Here is a 26,400-nt window from a genome sequence, read left to right on the forward strand (position 1 = left end):
CAGCAACATAACAACTGCGAGCCACAGCCTGGTCTCCTTGGGCTTCTCCCACTCCCTCACTAGTAGAGAACTTCATCTTAAGATGGCTAGTTTAGACCACGGCTAGGAGAGCATTCAACGTTGGTCGGCCGATGGAACCTTGAAGACCAGGAAAGTTGCCATGGTCGTTCTCTGATTGGGGGCAGTGCCTCTCAGTGATGGGCAGCTCTATGGATCCCTCATCCTTCACAATGTTGCCTAAGAATCCAAAGAGAAGGGAGCTCTATGGATCGTAACTAAGTCATAGGTGATCAGATCCAAAGTGGATCCAGTGTCAAAACACTAATGTATTCCTATTTCCACATGTCAATATTAAAAGTATTGTTCCCTCCATTTTTTCAATGATTTAAAAACCTTGTTACGTCCAGTAAGCCCATGGCAAATAAAAAAAAGATGAGGGCAACCCTATTTGCTTATTGGAAAAGCTCCTTTCCCAAGGTCGACCTACACATTTGTATTCCCACGTGTTGATGATCTATAAGTCAGGCGGCATCATCAAAATACCCGACTTTAAAAACCCTAGACAGCCTCTGATTCGTCCTCGATTCCATGCTCCTTTCATACTAAAATACTCTCTCTCTCTCTCTCTCTCTCTCTCTCTCTCTCAACCAAAACCTAAAACCGTCTTGACAGCAAAATTAGAGGTTTCTCTGACTAAAACCGCCCCTTTTGGTATAAAAAGGGTAAAAAGCATCGTTTGAAGCCATTAAAAAAGCTCGACAAAGGACAGGTTCTTTCCAAATCTCCAACAGGTTTTTTCCATCTCTGATCTTCTTCTCCAATCCTGATTTTTGTACTGTGTTTTGATAAGATCTCAAAAGGCTTTGAAATATAAACTATGCGATTGAGATGGGGCGAGGCAAGATCATTATCAGAAGGATCGATAATTCTTCGAGCAGGCAAGTGACATTTTCGAAGCGAAGAAACGGATTGCTAAAAAAAGCCGAGGAGTTGGCGATTTTATGCGATGCCGAAGTGGGTTTCATGATCTTTTCGAGTACAGGGAGGCTCTATGATTTCTCGAGCACCAGGTCAATGGAATTTAATCTTCTCTTTTTTTATTCCTTTCTCTTCATATTCCTTAATATTTTCGTGTCATTTTGATTTTGATTTTTTTTAAATAAGATTATGCATCTTCTCATCTTAACTTTATGAATAATATCGTTGGTTCTTTCTTTTTTTCTTTGCTTAGTTTGATGCTGATTTATATTTCATTTCTATTTGCTAGTTTTCATAGATGAAGTTTGATAATAGTTATTAGATATAGAGTTTCATGTTTTATTGATAGATAGTAAAGGATTCAATATTTTTAGAGTTGATCGTATGAATACGAACTGCATGGCATGTGGCTAACTTGCTGGTTTAGAAATCATGGCCTTTATCATAGGGAGGTTATTCTTTGTTTCCTTATTATTCCAATGAAGACTCTGATGGCTTACATGTGATGTGACTATGAGAGTCTCGAAAAATGGCTAAGTGGTGGGTGTGGAGGGATTGTTTAAGGATTGTTAGCTTGCCTAGTTTTCAAAATGAATCAACAAATGTTTATGCAGAGGGCCGGTATTGAGGAAAAGTTGGGAGTTAAATGTATTAATGCTGGTTAAGTACTGTAGTGTTGCAAGAAAATGGTGTAACTGGGTATTGGGTTTTCTCTGCTTGACCAAAAGTTGTCCTACTTTTGCTTCTATGGAAGATTGTTGTCTTCAACCCGGATTTGATCTGATAGAATGTTCGAGGTATGAAAACCTTTAGTGATGCCTTTTTTGGAGATGAGCTTTTCCGTCGCTAATTACTTATAGCGATATAGTTCTTTGCTTTTCGGTTACTGATTTAGTCTGCTGCCAAAACCTATATTTCTTATAGTGGATGTGGTGAATGTTACCAAAGACAGTTCTTCTAACATGTGGCATAAGTGTCTTGTTCACATGAGTGAGAAGGAGTTGCAGATTCTGGCAAAGAAGGCATTTTTTCTTTCGCCAAAGCTAAGCATCTTGACCCTTGTGATGATTGTTTATTAGGTAAACAAGACGGGGTTTATATTAATATGTCATCATAAAGAAAATTTAATGTTTTAGACATGATTTATTCTTATGTATTATTGGAATGAAACCAACTATGTTGGAGGGAGAAGATGAGTTTCATGAGAAGAAAATTATTTTCTTGATGCCAAACACACAGAAAGTAGCCTAGGTTGTTATACTACTCAATACCCTTCAAATTTCACTAAAATGGCTTACATATGAAGAAGATACATGGCCCAAAATATAACCTATACTTCAAATCCGAGATTAACAAGACCTTAAGCTACCACTAGAACAGTAACATATGAAAGCTAATGACTTGCACAATTCCAAAACATAAAACTAAGTTCATAGAACAATAACTCCTAAAAACTAGATTTCCAATGTAGTCGAGACTATCTTGCAAGCTACCAATGAAGTAACAATTTCCAAGACAATGGAAAAACCAAGAGTCAAGTAGTCAAGGGTCAAGTGGTCAAGCTTACATTTCCAACATGTATGTGGTCCCATTGAGGTGGAGTCTCTTGGTGGCAATCGCTATTTTGTCACTTTATTGACGATGCATAGAGGAAAGCATGGGCTACTTGTTGAGAATAAAAGACCAAGTGTTCTAAAATTCTCAGCGATTTCATGCTATGGTAGAATGAGAGACAGTAAAACCTTTGAAGTGCCTACGTAATGATAATGGGAGAGCGAATACATGAAACGAGTCTAAACATGGTAGAAGGCATGAGAAGATAGTTCTTGGCACTCCATAGCATAATGGGATGGTAGAGATGAACTGCACAATTACTAAGAGAGGCAGATGCATTATGAAGATTGCTAAGTTACCAAAGTCATTTTGGGGTGAAGCAATTCGCACTGCTTATTACTTAATTGATAGATCTCCCTCGATTGCTTTGAGTTTTGATATTCTAGAAAGAGTATGGACAGGAAAAGATATTTACTCCTCTTATGTGAAGTTGTTTGAGTGTAAATCCTTTGCCCATGTGCCCAAAGAGCAGGGGTTACAGCTTGATGATAAAAGCTAAACCATGTATATTTGTGGGCGATGAAAATGAAGAATTTGGCTACAGATTATGGGATCCTGGAAAGAGTATGATAGTCAGAAGCAGAGATGTTGTCTAATCTTTTTAAGGTCTAGAAGTTATTTTTCATCATAAAATTTCACATAAATTTACATACAAAACACCTTGAGTTTTTCCATGAATCCTTTTTCGTAGAAAATTATTCTCTTTCCTCTTTTGTGTTGGATGAATTTTCCCTTAGAAGGGAAAGTTTATCAATCTTTGGAATTTGCCTCGATGGCAAATCTCATATAGAGTTAGACTTTCCCCCGCTCTTATTAGTAATCCATAGCTAACATGAAAATCATTAGAAAAGATATTTAACTTTCAAAATTTAATACAAAAGGAGGAAAACCAAACAGGCAACCCCCTTTTTGTCAACCTAATCTAATCAATCAAATTAAATAACAAGGGCAAGTGCATTTGGCAAATCTTGTAAGAGAGAAAGAATTATAAATGACCAATATAGAATTACAAATCAGAAAGAATCTTGTAATTTCGGACGAAATTTTAGAAATGATGAATTAATTATTTTTTTACCAGATTCGACCGAAATTTCAGGATTTCGGCTGAAATTTCAATTTCGACCAAGGCTGAAATTGGGACCGAAACGGAAATTTAAAACCATGACGATAAGTACATGTATTTTCGAGTCCAAAACGGACCAGATTTATGAACTATAAGGGTATGTAATTTCGAGTCCAAAATGGACTAGATTTATGAACTGTAAGTGTATGTATTTTCGAGCACAAAACAGATAAGATATATGAACTGTAAGTGTATGTATTTTTTAGTCCAAAACAGACCAGATATATGAACTATAAGTATCTTTGTTTTTTAGTCCATACTACCGCCGGCAGCATGGAGCCAAGCAAAAAAGAACCTCCGCTCCCACCTAGGCTGAGGGATTATGATCCTAAACGAAAAACCTCTAAAGATTCTTGGCCAAAGAAAGTATTGCCCTCCCTCGGCGCACTCCCCCGGAAAAAGCACTGCCGGAAGTGATCGACGGTAATACGCCATCTCAGATCCTAAACAAGAAACCTCCAAAGATTCTTGGCCAAAGAAAGTATTGCCCTCGCTCGGTGCACTCCCTATGAGAAAACACTGCCGGAAGTGATCGACGGAAATACACCTTCTCAAATTCAGCACTTGAACAAGAAAGGCAGAAAAGCACTGCCAAGATTCCGGGTTCAATTGAGCCAGAACCAATTGATAATATCTCATGATCTCTGAAATAATCTATGTAATGGAAGGCAAAGCCCACCGTGAAAGAAGGCCTCATAGAGGTAAATCTCGATCACCCTTCCTTTAGAGGCGGCTTCACCAGCCCTCGATATTCGAAGAACAACATTTTCTGGAATGAAATATTCCATCCTAATCCTAGCAAGACCACCCTTTGTCACTAGAGACATACCGGAGGGTACACGGCTACTCAAGCCAGCAACCGAAATAGTAGAAGGACGATACTCATGAAAGGAAGCCAGCTTCAGGAGACCAAGTGTGGTGCAAGTCATAAGATTTCATAATCTAGAGAATAAGAAGAAGCAACATCGATTGCCTTTTATAGACAAGGCTCTCAGCAAAGAGACCCTTCATATAATGAGCGGAAGCAAACATATGGCAACACCCCAGAGGTTTTCACAAGGAACTTGCACTGGTTTCTGTTGCCACATGGTGGAACACAACATCATCTAGCCATTGTCGGATACAAGCAACAACGTTTCGATCCAACTCCTTCCATTCATCAATTTTAATGGATTCTAGCTTCTTCTCTATTCCTTGAATTGGCAAATAGTGGTCTCTTGAATATAATAGGTCTTCCATCTTGGCTTTCTAGATTAACCAATTTCCTCCATTTAGGCTAATCATCCTTGATGTACTACTTGCCTCCATCCTTCTGATCCACAGACGAAGGAAAAACTCCCAACCTGGCTCTGATACCAGTTTGTTGGGGAAACACGAATAAACCGCAGCGGATAAATTCCCCCCTTCTATCTGCCAATCAAGAAACTAACAACGACAAGAAAACCATAAAGCACGAAAAATAGCAATTCACCACACAAATCAAGAACACGTGATTTAACATGGAAAACCCTTCGATGTGAAAGGAAAAACCACGGGACAAACTCCGAAAGAAATCCATAAAAGAAAAGAGAAGTACAAAGTCTTTCTTCTCAAGTTTTCCCAAAAACTTGAGGAATACACAAGAATAGAAGATTAACAATCAAATCTTGGAGGAAATACGAGATACCTCACAAACCCCTTGTAAGAGAACACTTTCCCACCTCAAAGAACCAAGCGTGAGAGATCTTCTTCTTCTTCTCCAAGAACCACTCCAAAACCCTAGGTTTTGGCTCCTCTTCTCTCTTCTTTCTTTCCCAAGCAAAGACTTCAAGCTTCAATGGAGATTAGGGCTTCCAAAAAACCCCTTTAGAATTTACCCTAAAGCAAACCCTAGATGGCACAAGAGAAACCCTTATTCTCTCTTTCTATTTCTCCCTCTCTCTCTCCTCGTTTTTTTGTTTCCACTATTTTTCACTCGTTGGAAACCCCACCCACCGACTCTCTATTTTGATTAAGAGAGTGGCGTGAGTGGGGTGGGGCCTACATGGGGTGGACCCCAAAACACTAATATCATAATAATGGCAAAGCTAGTATACAAAACTAGATTCCTTCACAATAGGATAACGTTTTTTTGAAATGGAGATTTAGACCTTAAAAAACAATTTTGATTGCTCAATAGGTCTTAAGTCACTCAAAATTCAGTCACATAAATCAATTTCAAATATTTGAAAATTTCAGATCCAATCGGATCATAAACAACTCACAAATGAGACATAAGCCAAAAAAACACCCTCAACATGATCCTAAATCCCATGAGCTGAATGGATTATGTGCCCTATGGTTTCCTCAATCAAACCTCATAAAGACGTGGAGAAAAAAAATAGATAGTGCAGTATGATAACATTTCTCAACCTAATATCTCAAAGAGATGCAGGAACAACTCATGAAATCAATCTGATATTACTAATGGAGTCAGGGTTTCCTTAACCCACTCACAAAGAAATGAAAGAACCATCCCACAGCTATTCAAAGATGTAAAATAAGCCTCTCAATCTTGGGTTCAAGGTCTAGATCAAAGTCATACTTTGTTAGAGATTTTAAACAAAGAAAAGTCAAAAACTACTTTTTCTTGTGGCTTTAAAATTTGGAGGAAAGATTCAAAAATTTGAAAGATCCCTCTTGTTTTCAAAGCAAGTGACTTTTGTGGTTTATGGGGACTTGAACCCAAGACCTTGGGGTGAGAGGAGATGGCTCTCAACTACAATGCAAAAACATTTAGTCCCACATTGGAACTTTTGAGAAAGTTTCTCATCCTTATGGTGGAGTGGAGGAAAGGCTTGGGCCTTTCAAGAGGCATTGGAATTTGTTGGGTGACTTGGTTTTGTATGAATACAAGTTCATATACAAACACACGAGGGCGCGCCTGCCTCACCAGGCCGGGTTGTGGCCGAGGTCCGAGTTTGAGAATAATAAAATGACCTTTTTAGTGCTAAAAACGGTTTTATTTTTTCATTAAAACCAAATCAGATTTTACTTTCCCACGCGTTTTTTCAAGTGATACCTGTTACGCCCAGAATTGGTAACAGATAGGGCAGTGACGAAGGAGCTGATTTGACGAGTCCTAATTGCTGAACTGATTAAAAGGTTATGACCTGCACAGTAGAACACGAGGTCAGAAGACCAACCTAGAGTCGTAACTCCGAACAGGCCCTTCGACACTCAAGTCAGTGATGGGTACAACTGAGCATATCAAATCTATAAACAGTGATTTTTTGGGATTCGAGTCCCTTACCTTGTCTTATGAGGGCTATTTATAGTGAGGCTTTGAGTGTCAGTTTATTGATTTACCCTTTTGAGACAGGTGTCGTCCTGTTATTGGATGAAGTTTTGCCCTTGTTTCCTTACCCTTGGACAGGTGTAGGCCCAAGGTTGGGTGAGGTGAGTACATGATTCTCTCTTTTTCTTGGTGCAATGACCGTGATACCCTTTAGGGAATGAGGGCTTTATGGGTTTGCCCTAGTGCCACGTGTCGTATGATGATTGGAGCTGTTTCTCATACCCCATCATTTCCCCCCAGTTCTTCAAGTCCTTGTAATGACTTGGGGAAGTTTTCTTGGGCGTTTACACAGGAGGTGGCCAAGTCTTCGATGAACTGGGGTTCCCCAGATCGGCTCCAAACAAACTGGATATTCTTGTTTCTTGAATTCAGATCGGCTTCGGGTAATCTGAAAAATTGATTTCTTTATTCAACACTCAGGCCGATTGAAGTTATTCAGATCAGCTTTAGACGATCTGGTTGACTTATGTATTCAACACTCGGGCCGGTTAAAATTATTCAAATCGGCTTCAGACAAATTGGATATTCTTGTTTCTTGAATTCAGATCAGCTTCGGGCGATCTGGAAAATTGATTTCTATATTCAACACTCAGGCCGGTTGAAGTTACTCATATCGGCTTTAGACGATCTAGAAAATTGACTTCTGTATTCAACACTCAGGCCGGTTGAAGTTATTCAGATCGGCTTCAGACGAATTGGATATTCTTGTTTCTTGAATTCAGATCGGCTTCGGGCGATCTTGAAAATTGATTTCTGTATTCAACACTCAGGCCGGTTGAAGTTCTTCAGATCGGCTTTAGACGATCTGGAAAATTGACTTCTATATTCAACACTCAGGCCAGTTGAAGTTATTCAGATCGGCTTCAGACGAATTGGATATTCTTGTTTCTTGAATTCAGATCGGCTCCAGACGATCTGAACTTTTGTCGTTTAGTGGATTGCGTTATATCCACCCCGGCTCCAGACGATCTAGACTTATGTCGTTTAGTGGATTGCGTTATATCCACCCCGGCTTCAGACGATCTTGACTTTTGTCGTTTAGTGGATTGCGTTATATCCACCATGGCTTCAGACGATCTGAACTATTTTCATTTAGTGGATTGCGTTATATACACCACGGCTCCGGACGATCTGAACTTTTGTCGTTTAGTGGATTGTGTTATATCCACCCCGGTTCCGAATGGTCTGGACTTTTGTCGTATAGTGGATTGCGTTATATCCACCACGGCTCCAGACGATCTGAACTTTTGACGTTTAGTGGATTGCGTTATATCCACCATGGCTTCAGACGATCTGAACTTTTGTCGTTTAGTGGATTGTGTTATATCCACCACGGCTTCGGACTATCAGAACTTTTGTCGTTTAGGGCATTGCGTTATATCCACCACAGCTCTAGATGATCTGAACTTTTGTACGATCTCCCATAGTTTGTAGTTTTTGGTGAGTGGATTTTTATTCATTCCCTTTCCGGACTTTCCTCCATTCTCATTCCATTTCTGGTATTTTTATTTTCCTTCTGGCACTTGACTCTTCGTTTTTCAAGTCTTAATTAAATACCATGCCGCGTGGCGCTCAACGGATCGCGGATTTGACTGGCCGTCTGACAGGTTGGCATATAAAAGGGCCTGCGGGGTCTCATTTTTACCACCCGTAATTTTTGTTTTCCTTGTTGCTCTGCTAGTGCAATTTGTTTCTTTTGCACAGTTCGGTGCGGCTTGCTTGAGCTCGGGGTCATATTATCCATAGGTAATTCTCTAGATCATTTTCTATTTTTCTTTCGCCGCTTATGTGTAGTAGTTCTAGTTCGGAGTCCGGTCCAGGGTCTAGCTCAGGTTCGTCCTCGGGAGGAACTTTCTCCTCAAGCGGCACCAGTTCGGGTTCGTCGGAGAGAACGAGAACGGACTTAGGTTTGAGAGGGCATCAGGCCATGGCTGGCCGGCCAGCTGATGTAGTTGTAGACCCTGAAGGTGACGAGGAGGAGGTAGATATAGGTTCGGACGAGGTCATTGTGGACCTGAATCTGAGTCCTGTCCTGGTTGAGAATCCGGACTACCCAACTTCTGATAGCGATGGAGACGAAGAAGGTAATGAAGAAGGTAACCTTGATAGGAGAGCGTCTGTTTCCTGTAGTGGGAGCAGGGCAGTCGACATCGTGGCTACGGCAAGGATGGAGGGCGGTATTAGAGAAGGTACCGCAGCTGCTCGGGTGGAAAACACCCTTGATGTCTCTCGACTTAGTGATGTTTGAGATCGGTACTGTATTCCTGATCGATTTACTTTGAGAGTTGCTATAGAGTGGGACAGGGCGTGTAACGATAGAGTCAACTTGTGTATATACGAAGAGGCCATGAAGACTGATTTTAGGCTACCGATTAATTCCTTTATAGCCGCAGTGCTGAGATTCTACGGCCTGGCCCCTGCTCAAGTGGTGCCGAACTCGTGGAGGACTTTAGCCGGCTTTGCCTATCTTTTACGGTTCCGTCTTCAATGGAACTTGTCTATGCCTCTCTTCAAAAGGTGTGCTCAACTGAAAAGCCATCGATTGGGAGGTTGGATTTATATCAGCCAACGACCTGAAATGAGGATGATCACCGATATTCCGACCTCCATACACACTTGGAAGAGCAGGTTCTTCTATGCCAGCTCTGAGGAAGGATGGCTGATCTCAACTAATTGGTCTTTTCTGAACACGAAGACCATGAGTCGTAAACCGAATTTAGATGATGAGGACGAGGTGACCCTAACAATGATCCATGATGAGATCCGTCAGAATGGTCTTATCCATTGCTCGGAGTTTTCCAGGAAGGAGGTTTTGGTTGAGATCGGGATTAGTGCCGCCTCCCGAACACATAGGTATCGTAGGTCGTTCTTAGTTACTTGCGCTTCTTTCATTAGGTTTCCTTAGCCTGGACTGATCTTCGATACTTACGTTTTTTTTTTTGGTGCAAAGATGCAGAAGCAGTCAGCCTGGGAGAAGGTGCGTCAGTCCGTCCTTGGGAAGAGCGATGGCCAGAAGAGAAAGGTGCCTGAACCGGTTGCCCCTACCGCTCAAGTTAAAGGAAAAGCCATCCCATGTGACAAGGGCAGCAAAGCTCCTAAATCCGTAAAGGTGGTTGAGGGATCTTCGGCCAGTCAAACCACCCGTTCTGGAGATGATGACACGCATGTCCTTGGCTTAGAGGCGGCACTTACTACTCGGGTAGGGGCGAATACTTCTTTTCGCCCGAAGTGGGGAGTGAAAAAGGATGACTGCGGCCTAGACGATACCTGGGTTGCTCATGAGATCATCTCGAAGAGCCGTTTACACAAGGACCAGCTTCGAATCCTTCATGAGAACCACGAGATGGTTGAGGCAGGTGGTTTTGGTGCTCTTTACCAGGTACCCTTCTTCTTAATGTGTTCGGCTTGTTCATTAGTCTTGGATCATGATTGGGAACCTTACTTTAGTTCATATGGTTTTTCAGCTCAGATGCTATTGGACCGATATAGCGGATAAGTGTGCCTACTTTTCCAAGACGCTGACCTCGTCTGAAGAGAAAGTCGGTAAGTTGGAGAAAGACAAGGCCGACTTGGAGACGATTGCTGCGGAGGAGAGGGCTACCATCGAGCGTTTGACCGAGGAACTTAAGGAGCATAAGGAGTTGACGAGAAAGGCCGTTAATTTTGCAGAAAAACGGCAAGGGAATCACCAGTCTACTCTGGCCAAAGCGGTGCAGGCCAAGGAGGACGAGCTGGTCAACCTAGCCATTGTGTCGTTAGGGATGGTTTTGACGAGTGCAAGTCCCTTGTCAGGGCGAAGTTTTCTGACTTGGACCTTGATGATGAGCTCCTTCCTGTGCCGGAAGAAAACTATCAGGAGACCGATCAGGGTCAATCTCCCGTCCTCGCTGTCTCAGAAGTGGAACTCCTGGCTCCAACTCAGTCCGATCCAACTGCGAATCAGGGGACCATTGATGCCTCTTCGTGAACTCTATCTCTCTTCGTCTTGTTATGTATCGTTCCTCTTATTTTAGGACTCGTTGGGTCGGCCTTGGGCCAAGTTGTACAACACCCATAGGGCTTTTTGAATGGAATATATTTTGTGAATTTTTACAAGTGTTTGAGTCCGCCCACGTATGTTTATGTTCACCCTGTTTGCTTTAATTCGGGGTGAATGTCGATCCATTTGAAGTACATCGTTAAGTTCAATAAGAACGGCTGGGGTGAATGGTATAAATCCGAACTGAAAGAATTAGGCCTTCTCAAAAGATCTTAGGTTCCCTACTTTAGCCTCTTCCGACCAAAAATATATTTCCGGTCTCAATGTGAATGGCTGAGGTGAACCAAGTTAGCCCGAGCTGAATGACTTGGGCTTTCATTAAAAGTTTTTTTGTTTTCTACTTCAACTTATCCCGACCATAAATGTATTTCCGGCCTTACTAGAAATGGTCGAAGCGAACCAAGTTAGCCCGAGCTGAATGACTTGGGCTTTCATTAAAAGTTTTATGGTTTTCTACTTCAACTTATCCCCACCAGAAATGTATTTCCGGCCTTAATGGAAATGGTCGAAGCGAACAAAGTTAGCCCGAGCTAAATGACTTGGGCTTTCATTAAAAGTTTTTTCGGTTTTCTACTTCAACTTATCCCGACCAGAAATGTATTTCCGGCCTTAATGGAAATGGTCAAAGCGAACCAAGTTAGCCCGAGCTGAATGACTTGGGCTTTCATTAAAAGTTTTTTTGGTTTTCTACTTCAACTTATCCCGACCAGAAATGTATTTCCGGCCTTAATGGAAATGGACGAAGCGAACCAAGTTAATATTAGTGCGAGGCGAATGGGTTGGTGACTTGCAAAATGCGGTAGTATTTTTCATTAATCGTAAAAAAAACCAATGCGATTACATCTGTATTCTTTTTCACTTTCTTCTTTCTCGTAAGGATGCTACTGATAGTACTTCCTCAGGTTTTTGGAGTTCCAAGCATGGGGGAGCTGGTGCTCGTCGAGGGTCTCCAACTTGTAACTGCCAGGTTGGATCACTTCTACCACTTTATACAGCCCCTCCCAAGTGGGGGAGAATTTTCTGACTTTTCTGGGTTGGGATACGACAGCTTTTCTCAAGACCAGATCACCCACGCGATGTTCTCTAGGGTGGATTTTGGTGTCGTGGTAGCGAGACACCCTCTATTTATATGTCGCGGCTCGAATCTGGGACTCTCCACGGACTTCTTCGAGTAGGTCTAGATTGGCACCGAGCCCTCCCTCGTTCAGTTGCTCGTTGAAGCAGGTTACCCGCAGAGAGGGGACGCCGATGTCGATAGGGATTATGGCCTCAGTTCCAAAAGTTAGGTTAAAGGGGGATTCTCGCGTCGCGGTGCGCGGAGTAGTGTGGTATGCCCATAAGACATGGTACAATTCGTCGGCCCATCATCATGCCTTTTCATCCAACCTCTTCTTGATGCCTTGAAGGAGGATTCTGTTCGTGACTTCTGTCTGTCCATTGGTCTGAGGGTGGGCCACGAAGGTGAACCACTGCTCAATCTTGAGGTCTACACAGAATTTTTGGAAACTTTTGTTATCGAACTGTTTACCATTGTCCGTTATCAGAACTCGAGGGATTCCAAATCGACAAACCACGGATTCCCAGAAAAATGCTTGGATGTTTTGTTCGGTGATCTTGGCGAGGGGCTCTACCTCCACCCACTTCGTGAAGTAGTCTATGGTGACTACCACAAACTCTCGCCCTCCTGGAGCTGGTGGGAAGGGACCTAAGATGTCCATTCCCCATACAGCAAAAGGGAGCGGGCTGATTATAGGGGCCATTGGAATGGCTGGTTGGTGACTAGTAGACGAGAATTTCTAACACCTCTCGCATTTCTTTACCAGATTCAGAGCGTCTTGCCTCAGGGTCGGCCAATATAGGCTCCTAAGCAATACCTTGATGGCCAGAGCTTTGCCTCCTAGATGCTCTCCGCAGATCCCCTCATGTGTCTCCTGTAGCGTGTATGTAGCATCGTCTGGTCAGAGACATTTTAGGTACGGGAGAGTGTATGACCTTTTGTAGAGATTTTCCCAATCAATACCCATTAAGTGTGTGGAACGCTTCATCTCCAACAGTCACAAATATGATTGTTGAGAGAGAAACTTTCGAGCCTCTTAATTGTATTTATGTCTCCTCCAACAGACATATTTTCCTCTATATAAGAGAGAGATCAAAGCACTATTGCAAACACCTCTATTCTCACGAATTCTGTTTTGCAATGAGAAATACAGTTTCTGTTCTTGTTTTGGTTTATCTTCTTTTTCCTTCATTCCTTCGTGTCTGAGCACAATACTAAGGTGGTTCTAAGTATGGCTTTTGAGAATCAAACTTCAACTTCTATCCTTCCCACCCCTATTGTAAACAGAGTTCTAACTACTATTCCATACTTCTCAAAAATAGAACATTTTACTAGTTTGAACTACAAGTGGTGGAAACAACGAATCCTTTTTTGCCCTGCAACAAACTAGCACAACTTATGTTCTCACCCAACCAAAAACACGGGAAGATGCTCCTGATTTTTCTACTTTGAATCACAATGACTACATCAGCAAAAATCATTTACTGAATGGATTATCAAATGAGCTTTACAATGTTTATTACTCCTATGAACATGCTAGTGAAATATGGAATGCCTTAGTAACTAAATATGAATTAGAGGATGCTGGAAATAGGAAGTATATCATAGGAAACTTCTTAGACTTTGCAATGAAAGATGGAAAAACAATTTCTGCCCAAATAGATGAGTATCAATTCCTAGTTGGAGAATTGTCTACGGAAGGTATGAAGTTATATGAATCATTCGTGGCAGGTTCTCTCATTGAGAAATTGTTGTTGTCTTGGAAAGATTTTAAAATCGGAATGAAGCACAAGATAAAGGAATGGATTATAGACCAAGTAGTTGTTCAGATTAAGATTGAAGAGAAAAACATACTTAAAGACAAACAACAGAAGGCCAAAGAGGTTACCTCTAAAGCAAACATAGTTGAAACTAAGAGTGATAGGTTTAAGAACCTGAAAACCATAAAGGATAACAAGTTCAAGAAACCTACACAAATGAAGAAAGGGGTCTGTTTTGAATGTGAAAATCCTGACAATACAAGAAGGATTGCTGACACAGAAAGACTAGTTCGTACAGTGCTAAGGCTATTCTAACCAAGCCGGATGTGATTGTAGCGGTTTTGACTGAGGTAAATTTGATGAAAAATCCAAAGGAGTGGGTTCTGTATACTGGTGCTACTAAGCACATTTGTGGAGATCGAACCTCTTTCTAGCACTACACCACTATTAAAGAAGGAGATCAAGTCTTCATGGGAAACTCAATCCTCAAAAGTCATTGGTAAAAGCAAGGTCCTACTGAAGTTAACTTCAGGAAAGGTACTTGCACTCCAGAAGGTGCTGCATGTGTCGTAATAGGACGAAACTTGGTGTCAGGAGCGCTTCTCAACAAGAATGGTCTGAAGCTCACCCTTGAATCCGATAAGGTGATTATTTTTATTTTTATTTTTATTTTGAATGATCGCCAATTTTATTAAAAAGAAAGACTGAGGTGGCCAAATTACATAGAAAGTACAAATAGAGAAAGTAAAGGATTGTCATAAAGGGCTAGAGTCACCTTGAAATCCAAATATAAGTCCGGTTTGGCAACCTAGTGGGGGTGAATAGGTTGTTTAGAAGACTTTTACCTTTTGAAAAACTTTTCCCAAAATCACCCTAGTTTTATCCCTTAGTTAATTAAGTTTAGTTAGTTGAGCTTAAATGAATATTACAAATAGCGTAAGCTCAAAATTCAAGTTGATTCACAAACTTAATTAACAATGTAATTTGGCCTAATTAGAATGGTAATGATATATATGATAAATGCCTATGCTAATTACTCACTTAAGTAAAGATAAGAAAATGCAAACAAACATATAGTGAGTGAGAGAGGAAGTGAGAGATTGCACCAAGATGGAGAAGAAGATTGCACACAAGATTTTTATAGTGGTTCGGTCTTAAACCTAAGACCTACTCCACTCTTCCCAAGTTGATCTCTTGAGGAATCCACTAATAATCTTCTTCGCCACACCGGCCGATTACAATGAGCACCACCGCTCCAAGGGACTAAAATATGGTGCCCCTTTCGCCAAATACAAACCGAGATTCCAAGCTCCAAGGGTCTTCTACGGCGCCCTTTGTTGCCAAGTACAATAAAGAGTTGAAGATGTAGCTTGCTTGCCTCTTAGTAGGCTGATTACATGTAAATATCCCTCACTCTCACTCAAGAAAAAGATGAACAAATAAAAGCTCTAAGGTCTCTCAAGAACAACTAAAGTCAAGGCACAAGAGAGAAGGGGAGAGTAAAAATCTTGGTAGAATGTAGCAAATATGCCTTTAAATGCTCAAAGAATGTTAGGTTTAACCATTAAGTTCCCAAAGGCCCCAAGGTTCATATATATAGGGGAGGTCAAGATATGCCTTTTTTTAGGCTCCCCAACGGTCTTCTCGGAGTCCGCGCACGGAGTTCCGAGTGGAACGTTACAGGTTTATTTTTGAACGTGGACCATTTTTCAAAGCTCCGAGAAATTATCTCGGAGTTCCGAGTAGGCCATTTTCAGCAGGATATTCTTATCTTGTAAAATTCATATCTTCTTCGTTTCTTGTCGGATTTCGACGTTCTTATTCTCTACGGATATAAGAAAAATGAGAGCTATCTGTTAAAAATATTTTTAAAAATATTTTAAAATATTTTAAACAAGTTTTGAAAGGATTTAGTTACTGGTCCAGGTTGGCCTTCGAAACTCGATTTTTGTTCAAATGTGATGGAATGCCATATGGGTCCCAACATGTTGGTACACCACCATGGCCATTCACTTATGCATTTTTGTCCTTTAAGCTTATTGGTCTCTTTGAAAAAATATATTTTTAGGGGTTTTGAAATGTGCTTTGACTAGAGAAAACACAAGAGAGATAGGTGATACAATCTACCCTTTTTACCACTCTCTTGAATGAACTTTTGAGGTAGCCATTGCTTGATCTTCTCTTTAGTGCATGGCTTGCTTTGGGATCTTCAAGGTTGAGCTTTTTTGCTTGACACCTTCCACGGATGATGCCACCATTTGGTTCAAGCTCCTTTGCAAGTTGTTGATCCACAAGCTTTGGCCTTCATTGATCTTCCTTTGTTTGTTCAATGCTTTGAGATAAGTAATGTTGAGCTTCTCCTTGGTTGATCCTCCAAGGTATTTTTGATCCAAGTATGCTTTAGCTCATTTGCATTGTGTTTGGTCCATCTTCAAGCATAGGCCATCAATGGTGTGTGCTAGCATAGATTGACCTGTGAATTACCTGTCTATAGCACAATACTCAAGGCAAACGATCAGTCCATAAACGACTAATCAATTTGAGTTTGTTAATCATCAAAACAAGGTGATTGATTGAACCCATGAGAACCCATAGGCTAACAATCTCCCACTTTTTATGACGACAAACTAAATTGATTAGATACGTGGGAGGAACCTCTTATGAGGATTAGATAAACAAGATAATGATTACAACTCCCCCTCAACATATGTGTAAGTTAAATTTACCAAATTATAGTATAGAATTCATATGAATTATGGACATCTAATCAATTTCATAATTCTCCCCCTTTTAGCATAAGCAAAAAGGAAGGATTAACAGTTAAGCACAATACAAAGCATGAATGATATTCAATGAATATAGATGCTCCCCCTAACTTCTTATCATGAATACAAGATAAACAAGGTATAGATGCCATGATAAGAGCATAACAACATAGAAACAAGATACCAAATGTAAATCAAGTCTATGTTGGAAAAAAAATAAAGAAACATTACATTTTAGCTCAAATTTGTAAGATATATGAATAAAATCAAAAATTGAATAACCCTATGACCCGTAATTAATTTCACAAGAATAATATGGCAAAATAAAGCTCATGTTATACTTATCATGAAGGAAATAGAGTAAATGTAAAGTTTAGCCTGATAAGACCCCCCCCCCCATTTTTTTTTTTTTGTTAAGATATGCAACATAAAGCACAATTGGTGGGGAAATGTTGGAATGGACAGTGTAAACATCTTACCGTGATCCATACAAATGTAAAGATAGCAATAATTAGCTCTCCTCCTAAAGATTTGTCATTGGCCTTAGGTGAAACGTATGAGGTAAGGCATGACAAGGCATAATAGGCCAAAAATATAAAAGAGAATACATGGCCAATAAAACTTATCATGAATATATAGAATAAATCACTTTACAAGCACGTGATAAGGAGATCTTTTCATAGGGAATAGGAAAATCGACTATGGTATGGTCCTATGAAGGAGTTCTAGAGATTCTACAAGATATAGCTCTAGAATAGATTACTTATTCTTGGAATAAATGATACCAAATTTAAGATCTAACCAAATTGATTATCCAATATAAGTATGAAGCCTAAGAGGATATGACACTAAGGCTCAAGCTAAGGGTACTTGCCATAAATGAGATATGATCTCAAAAATGAAAGTATAAGACAAACCCAACTACAATACAAATGAAGCAATAGGGCTGCAAATGAGTATACTTAATATATAAAATGTAATACCCATATCAAACATCATATGATAAGATGAAAATGACAGATATTTACACATATTGCTCCCCCTTTGTTAGAGACTCATACCAGGTATGAATCCAAAGGGCTATCCAAACACAGAGTCACCAAGGGTTTGAGAGATGATTAGTTAAAAAACAACCCTTGGGCTACAAATGCATGATTGCTAGGGGTAATCAAATGATACCCAAAGGAGATGATAATCTAGCAGACCATGCTCCCCCTAACTATGTGTATATATATATTATATATATATATATATATATATATATATATATAACATTTCAAAGCACGCAAGGCTTATCATGGTTAAGATGCTGGCAAGAAGCCAAAATTAGATGCATTGATTAAAGGTGAGGGTACAATCTCTTTCTTAACAAGTAACAAGGCTAAAAGCACCAATTAAGTAGCTTTTAACTTTAAAATTCAACATCTTTACCATATAGCTAATATCATACAAGGGGTGATAACGATAGATTATATAAATATGCCAATTTTGCTTAAATCTATAAGACTCAGACGAAGGAGGAATAGACTATAGAACTATGTCTGAGAGAGACATCCATGGCTCATGCAAGTGAAAGCATACCACTATAGATAATCATGAGCAAGATATGACATTTTAAAGCATTCATAGATAGTCTACCATGTTTGGATACAAGGAACATGACACATAGGGTGCATGGTCCAAACATTTGCATCACATCTACAAACCACATATATAATGGTAAGGCATTAAGCACAAAAGTGCATAAGCCCATAAAAAACCAAAATGTGTGGGAGACACATGTCCGCATCATAATGTATTGCATGCCAACCACCATAATGGGTAAATGCCTAACAATGATACTAGATTCTTATAACGTTTTTAATTTTACTCAAATGAGTTTCATACATTGAATCTAGCCTCATTTTCAACTTCCCTGTATAATATATTCTTATATGAATTTAGGCAAAGATCCAAGGACTTAGAAAATATTCTTCAAGAGAGAACACCTTGGACACATGTATTCCAAAATGAACTACCATGACTAAATAATTTCATCTAAATTTCAAGGTTCATCTTAGTCATGAGAGGATATCCACTTTAAGCTTTTGGAACACATCTACTTTAACCCATTAAGATTTCTTATTACATTTAATGATAACCATTTAGCACATAATACGAAAGTCTTGTGAATGGGTTTGAAGGACAACTACGTGCATAATAATTTATAAACATATTAGCTCACCTAGGGCACAAGAGATGTCTAAGAAAGGATTTGAATAAGTTTTCCTAGACATGGCATTTAATCTCTTAGTTTTGTTAGAAATGATATATAAATGCCTAATAAACTAGCAAAAGCCAATTTTGTCCAAACTAGAGTTCAAGTATGAAAGATGTATACTTATGAGTTTAACATGAACTCATGGACAATGGTGAGGTTGATAATCATTTAAGCATAGATATGATTTTCACATTAAGTTCTCTATTGTGGCTTTTCATGTGGATGAATACTAAGTGCAAGGGGGTATAAGTTATGGTGGCTTTTCATATAGATACGTACCAATCAAGCAATATAAGCCTATTGTATCTATACTACATTTTCTAATGATGTCATCATTAGGCTCAACCTAGATACATAGAGATAGTTTAAGATGTACACATGTATCTAGAAACATATTTTCTAATAATTTTCACATCGAAGCTCAAATATAAACTAGATATCAAAATGGGATATCTAGGGAACCTTTTCCAATAGATATTGTAAATAAGTACAACATGTCAAAGTCTCATGGTACACAAGTTTAAGCATATAAACTTTGAATATTTTCAAAAAGATATTCATCAATTAAGATCATATACATATAGATACATGGGAATCAATCAAAGATAAGCTCGTGGTATCTATAATATATTTTTCAAAAGATTTTCAAATTAAAACACATACCCCTAATACTAAGATAAGCAAGATATATTCATGTTGGAGGTTTTGGAACCCAAACCAACTTGGGTCCAACTAGGTTTGTGTTATACAATGAATCTTTTCTTATCCATATAAGTTTAACATTTTTCACAAACCTATATCTACACTTGATTTTATAGTGTCCAAATCTACCACAATAGTCACAAGAAATGGAAGAACAAGTAGGACTACTATACTCATTACAAGAAGATTGATGACAACATTTATGATTTACTTCTTGTAAATTTTGGTTTTCCAAAACCAATATTTCATTTTTAGACCTCATGTCATTCATTTCTTCTTTCAAAGTTCTAATTTCTTGAGTAGAATTAATTCTTAGTTTTTCATTCTCTTCTTCCAAGAATTTACATTCTTCAATCAACACCAAGTTGTCTTTTTCCAATTTTTCATTTTCTTCAATCAATCTCTTTTCTTTAATCAATAAATCATTAAACTCTCTTTCCAACTTTTTAACCTCTTTGGAAGTAGAAGCAACTGACTTACTAAGAGTTATATTTTTCAACATCTGCTTGTGGGATTCTTGATATAAATTTTAAAATGCTTCTTGGAGTTCATCAAGAGATATTTCATTTTGTTCATTTGAAGAATCATTTTCTATTTCTTCTAATGCTATAAGACAAATATTTTCTTTATAGTTATTTTCAAGTGTAGTCCAAATTTAGTGAAATCCAAATAGAAGTCCGGTTTGGCAACCTAGAAAGGGGGTGAATAGGTTGTTTATAAGACTTTTACCTTTTGAAAAACTTTTTCCAAAATCACCCTAGTTTTATCCCTTAGTTAATTAAGTTTAGTTAGTTGAGCTTAAATGAATATTACAAATAGTGTGAGCTCAAAATTCAAGTTGATTCACAAACTTAATTAACAATGTAATTTGGCCTAATTAGAATGGTAATAATATGTATGATAAATGCCTATGCTAATCACTCACTTAAGTAAAGATAAGAAAATGCAAGCAAACATATAGTGAGAGAGAGAGAGGGAGTGAGAGATTGCACCAAGGTGGAGAAGAAGATTGCACACAAGATTTTTATAGTGGTTCGGTCTTAAACCCAAGACCTACTCCACTCTTCCCAAGTTGATCTCTTGAGGAATTCACTAATAACTTCTTCGCCACACCGGCCGATTACAACAAGCACCACCGCCCTAAGGGACTTAAATACGGCGCCCCTTTCGTCAAATACAAACCGAGATTCCAAGCTCCAAGGGTCTTCTACGGCACCCTTTGTTGCCAAGTACAACAAAGAGTTGAAGATGTAGCTTGCTTGCCTCTTAGTAGGCTGATTACATGTAAATATCCCTCACTCTCACTCAAGAAAAGGATGAACAAATAAAAGCTCTAAGGTTTCTCAAGAACAATCTAAAGACGAAACACAAGAGAGAAGGAGAGAGTGAAAATCTTGATGGAATGTAGTAAATATGCCTTTAAATGCTCAAAGAATGTTAAGTTTAACCATTGAGTAAGTTCCTAAAGGCCCCAAGGTTCATATATATATAGGGGAGGTCAAGATACGTTACAGGTTTATTTTTTAACCTGAACCATTTCTCGGAGCTCCGAGAAATTATCTCAGAGTTCCGAGCTCGGAGCTCCGAGAATAATTCTCAGGAGTTCCGAGTAGGCCATTTTCAGCAGGATATTCTTATCTTGTAAAATCCATATCTCCTTCGTTTCTTGTCGGATTTTGATGTTCTTATACTCTACAGATATAAGAAAAATGAGAGCTATCTGTTAAAAATATTTTTAAAAATATTTTAAAATATTTTAAACAAGTTTTGATAGGATTTAGTTGTTGGTTCAGGTTGGCCTTCGGAACTCGATTTTTGGTCAAATGTGATGGAATGTCATATGGGTCCCAACATGTTGGTACACCACCATGGCCATTCACTTATCCATTTATGTCCTTCTTTAAGCTTATTGGTCTCTTTGAAAAATATTTTTTTAGGGGTTTTAAGATGTGCCTTGACTAGAGAAAACACAAGAGAGATAGGTGATATAATCTACCATTTTTACCACTCTCTTGGATGAACTCTTGAGGTAGTCATTGCTTGATCTTCTCTTTAGTGCATGGCTTGCTTTGGGATCTTCAAGGTTGAACTTATTTGCTTGACACCTTCCAAGGATGATGGCACCATTTGGTTCAAGTTCCTTTGCAAGTTGTTGATCCACAAGCTTTGGCCTTCATTGATCTTCCTTTGTTTGTTCAATGCTTTGAGATAACTAATGTTGAGCTTCTCCTTGGTTGATCCTCCAAGGTATGATTGATTTAAGTATGCTTTAGCCCATTTGCATTGTGTTTGGTCCATCTTCAAGCATAGGCCATCAATGGTGTGTGCTAGCATGGATGACCTGTGAATTACCTATCTATAGCACAACACTCAAGGCAAACGATTAGTCCATAAACGACTAATCAATTTGAGTTTGTTAATCATCAAAACAAGGTGATTGAATGAACCTATGAGAACCCTTGGGCTAACACTCCTTAAACACTCCCAATCTAGCCATCTTATCTGCCACTCATTTGCTGACCGACGAACATGTTGATAGGGTATGGCCAAAGTTCTTGTATATTCCTCATCGAAATATGATTCAAACCTCCAAGGGTTCTTCTGTCAACCTTGTAGCCACTTAATTACATTGACTGAATCCCCTTTAATTTGTTTCTAAGAATAATCCGCTAGGCGATTAGTTGTAAGAATAATGTGTTTGTAGTAAATGGCTACAATGCCAATAGCTTGTTTGTACTTAATGTACTTGAAATCTTAAATGAAAAATCATCTTCTTCTACTTGCATAGTTGAATCTTATGATATATGACAATGACAAATATACCCCTAATATGTAAAATACGTCTAACAATGATTAAGAAGGAACAAGGCGGAGATTGGTACTAGGGTTCCGGAAAACAAGGTGGGGCGGGTGATGGGAGTTAGTTATGGTAAAAGGTAATTCTTTGAAGACAAGTGAGTGAAGTGGTTATCCTAGTGTATATTTTAACTGAGATTTTTTATATTTGTACCAATATGGATGCTTCCTTCTTTCATGTATTGTGTGAAGTAAATGAGATGACTAATTCTCTAGCTAAAGATGGGGACAGTAGAGACGTTTAGTGAGTGGTGGGGCAAGCAGCGCCACTGTTGCAATTTCTTTTCTTCTTAATAAATTGTTGCCTAAGTAAACAAACAAAAGGCTTCAGAACTTGATGATGACCAGTCATTCCTAAATTTCAGATAAAGCAACAATCAATTTGAACCTAGATTTTTAATGGTGAACATAAAAGTATTAAGCTCTGTTTACAAATTTCACTAGGATAATAATTGAAAGAATTGCAGTGGATCACGTAAACCATTACTTATGAAAGCTAAAGTTTAAGATAAAGAACTACATTTAGGCTTGTGTTTGAGGTTGATCTATCTAATTGAAGTTATTATATACCTGATAAGATAAAATGATCAACTTACTCGGGGTAGAGCCTCTATCTCAGTTGGTCAAAGGCTTTGTTCTTTGACCTTGAGGTCGGACGTCTAATCCTAGCTTACCTCCCCCAAAAAAATGATCAACTTACTCAGATGCAGTATGGTAGAAAACAGGTACAAAGTTACACCTACTAGCATGAAACACTACTTCCCTAGATATTATTTGAAGAGGTGTATCTTAGTTATATATTCTTTCTCTCTCTCTAGGCTGTGAGCAACCCTTTTCCCCCATTTTCTCTTAGTCTTTCTTTCTCCATTCTTTCGTCGCTTCTCTGTATGGATATGCATCACTACACCACAGCTTACAGATAGCCAACGACTTAACCCAAGGTGTAGGATATTTTGATCTTCTAAGATAAGGCATATAATCTTGTCTTTAGGGATTGCATGCATGATGATATCTTAACCAATATAATTACGAAAACAATACTGACAAGTGTTTTCTCTATTATTATCAGCATGAAATCAGTAATCGATCGGTACAAGAAAACAAAAGAGCAGTGTCATGTGTTAAACCCAACTTCAGAAGTCAAGGTATGCCTTCCATAAAAATTAAATACATTTTCTTCTGCAAATTGTCCTGCGATAATAAATACATGTTGAGGAATAAAAATTGTCGATAACCATCAGATTTTTACATTTTTGTACTGCCTGATGACTCATAAGTTAAAAGAAGGCATTTCTCATACAGGAAATAACAAAAGCTAAACCAAAAGAGTTTATGTTTAGAATTACCTAAAAATGTGAAGAAACAATGACCATTTGAGTTTCTATTTCGAAGCAATGACCATTTGAGTTTCTATTTCGAATCATGCCATGATCATAACAATAAATTTGTAATCAACCAAGAGTCAAAGAGCCTCGAATCTTATGAATGTTGGTGTTTCTATATAGGGACAGTATAATCTGATACGTCAATGTTCAACCAATGTAGGCTTGTGGAATATAAACCCATTGAAACAGGAGGAATAAAAGACTAATATGATACCATGAAAGAAGAAGATAGATACACTGCATTCTCCATAAACTGCATTAATAGGCACTGCAATGTATAATTCAGTTTACTGGAACTTGAATGAAAAGATGATGCTTGAAAATAATGAAAATCAAAATTCAAATGTTGGTTGACTTTGGTTTTAGATTGAAAATAGTTTGGGCAGTGAAAATCTAAATTTTCTACCTCATGGCTATGGTTTTAGATTTGAAATAATTTTTGTAGGGAGAATCTAAATTTTCTACCGCATGGCCATGAATCAACCACCACATTGGAGATATCATTCAACTTAAAAGAATGTCAATTTCTAAATCATGCCAATTAAAGTTTATGTTAGATCTATATATTTATGCGGATGAATTTTTTTCAAGCATGCACTGAATGTACTAAATCTTGTGCCCTTGGATTCAATAGTTTTGGAAAAGGGAAGCAGCGAGCTTGACGCAACAATTACAGCAGTTGCAAGAGAGTCATCGGTAAAAAATTTCAACCCCAATTACGTTCATATTAGAGTAACTTATATCAATAAAATCATTGAAGTTATTCCATATGAATTTAATCCATTATACCAATGAAAATATTCAAAGACTGACTACTAGTAACTTGATTTAAGGTATTGGAACATTCAAGTTAGAAAAAGGGTGCATATGTAAGACTGCGTGGAGTTTATAGAGACAAAATATCCTACGAATTTTTTAGCAATGCCTTGAAAAAGGCGTGCGACTCACACATGATATAAAAACCAAATGTTTATAGAAATGATCCGTATTTATGAAATGGGAGACAGGCATTTATTCATTAATTACATAAGGTGTGAAAAAGTACAAAGGTTATAAGTACTACGTACCAAAATAAAAATTGCATCCCCCATGGTAAACATATTCCAAAACAAGCAAGAATATAGTGAAAGGTTGTGCAGACACATCAGGAGATTAAGACAAAAAGTACTTAACAATTTACAATTTCCTTATAATGCAACATATGCTGATTTGTAGACACATCTAAAAGTGCTAGTTATAATATCAGGAGATTAAGAAAAAAAATTATTTACAAATTTACAGTTTGTTTATAATGTAACATACACTGATTAGCAGACACATCTAAAAGTGCTAGTTATAATCCTTTACTACCAAACTTATTTGTGCTTCGAAAACATAATTCGAATTTATGGTTTATCAATCGACAAAATTGCTTTCAACTTATCAAAAAAACGAAATAAACACATTGTATACCTCATATTCTAGCAAAAGAATTGTAATCAATAAAAGACATAATCTTTCCTGTCACATTATGCTGGATGCAAATTAATATCTCACACTTGAAATATGACTTTTAGACTGGTAACATACTATTTATTCTGATCATGAAAATTGCAGGCAGTTGATGGGGGAAGAGCTTTCAGGTTTGAGTGTCAAGGACCTACAAAATCTAGAGAATCAATTGCAAATGAGTCTGCAGGGTGTTAGAATGAAAAAGGTCCTAAGACACTAGGCCTCATATAATGCTTCTCTTTGATCCTCCCAAATTTCATATAAATCACATGCATAGATTGTAATGTCGTCGTTCATTTTTGCAGGAACAAATTCGAACTGAAGAAATTCAAGAATTGAACCGAAAGGTCAATCCAAAACAGTGGGCAACATTTATCATATTCTTTTGCTTTAAGTGCGATGCCCTTCAAGTAGCTAATCTTCGCTTGTTATTTGCAGGGGAACATAATTCATCAAGAAAATATGGAACTGTCTAAGACGGTAAACCTCATTCGTCAAGAAAACATGGAATTATATAAAAAGGTACTGGTTTGGACAGCTAATATGAACATCAAATACGTCTACAAATTTTTGAACCAAACACATTAAACCTTTTGTAGTTTTATATTTCAATTGTAGTCAGCCTAAGCAATAACTCAAATCTCTCCGGCCTCAGGTTTATGCAACAAGAGAGTTAAATGGTCTAAACATAAATTCAATTCTTCCAAGTGGATTTACCATTACAGAAGACTTGCATGTACCTGTCAATCTCCAACTAAGCCAGCCTCAACAAGAAAACTATGAGACACCAGCAAGAACTGTGAAGTTGGGGTAAAATATTTTCCTCTCCAATCTTCTTGAAAATTCAAATAAGTGTAGGAAATATATCTATCCAATTTTGATCCCAACTCATATTTCCTTGAAATTTGTAGCAGATTGCAATTGCATTAGAGAAGCAGATTTATGAACCATAGAAGGGGATGTTACTTCACCTCATATCATTACCATAACCAAGGTTCAATCATCAAGTGATATGTATGCTACACTACAGTAGGATGACTGTGCAACACAAGTT

The 26,400-nt window shown here is 38.3% G+C and overlaps 1 protein-coding gene across 2 annotated transcripts; it reads left to right on the forward strand.

Annotated features, from left to right (window-relative positions):
* The first annotated feature begins 888 nt into the window (after positions 1-888).
* Positions 889-26,328, forward strand: LOC143857754 (MADS-box transcription factor 23-like). 2 transcript variants are annotated; one of them, XM_077368218.1, is made up of 8 exons: positions 889-1,070; positions 23,540-23,615; positions 24,490-24,551; positions 25,452-25,551; positions 25,652-25,693; positions 25,785-25,868; positions 26,002-26,156; positions 26,261-26,328. In XM_077368218.1, exons 1-8 carry the CDS (start codon positions 889-891, stop codon positions 26,274-26,276), a joined length of 717 nt encoding a protein of 238 aa, XP_077224333.1. In that variant the 3' UTR covers positions 26,277-26,328. The 2 variants fall into 2 exon arrangements, with proteins under 2 accessions (XP_077224333.1, XP_077224334.1); XM_077368219.1 differs by having other exon boundaries at positions 26,258-26,276.
* Positions 26,329-26,400: the final 72 nt, after the last annotated feature.

The sequence above is a fragment of the Tasmannia lanceolata genome, unplaced genomic scaffold (genome assembly GCF_043159265.1).
Source record: "Tasmannia lanceolata isolate RefF3 unplaced genomic scaffold, GAP_Taslan_0.1 ptg000025l, whole genome shotgun sequence".
Classification (NCBI taxonomy): Eukaryota; Viridiplantae; Streptophyta; class Magnoliopsida; order Canellales; family Winteraceae; genus Tasmannia; species Tasmannia lanceolata.

What these genes read in the sequence shown, in the direction of transcription:
- LOC143857754 (XM_077368219.1), top strand. Translation starts at nt 889, where the DNA reads ATGGGGCGAGGCAAGATCATTATCAGAAGGATCGATAATTCTTCGAGC. An exon ending in CAGTTGCAAGAGAGTCATCG is followed by an intron (nt 24,552 to 25,451) that starts GTAAAAAATTTC and finishes TGAAAATTGCAG; the next exon opens with GCAGTTGATGGGGGAAGAGC. An exon ending in ACATGGAATTATATAAAAAG is followed by an intron (nt 25,869 to 26,001) that starts GTACTGGTTTGG and finishes CTCCGGCCTCAG; the next exon opens with GTTTATGCAACAAGAGAGTT.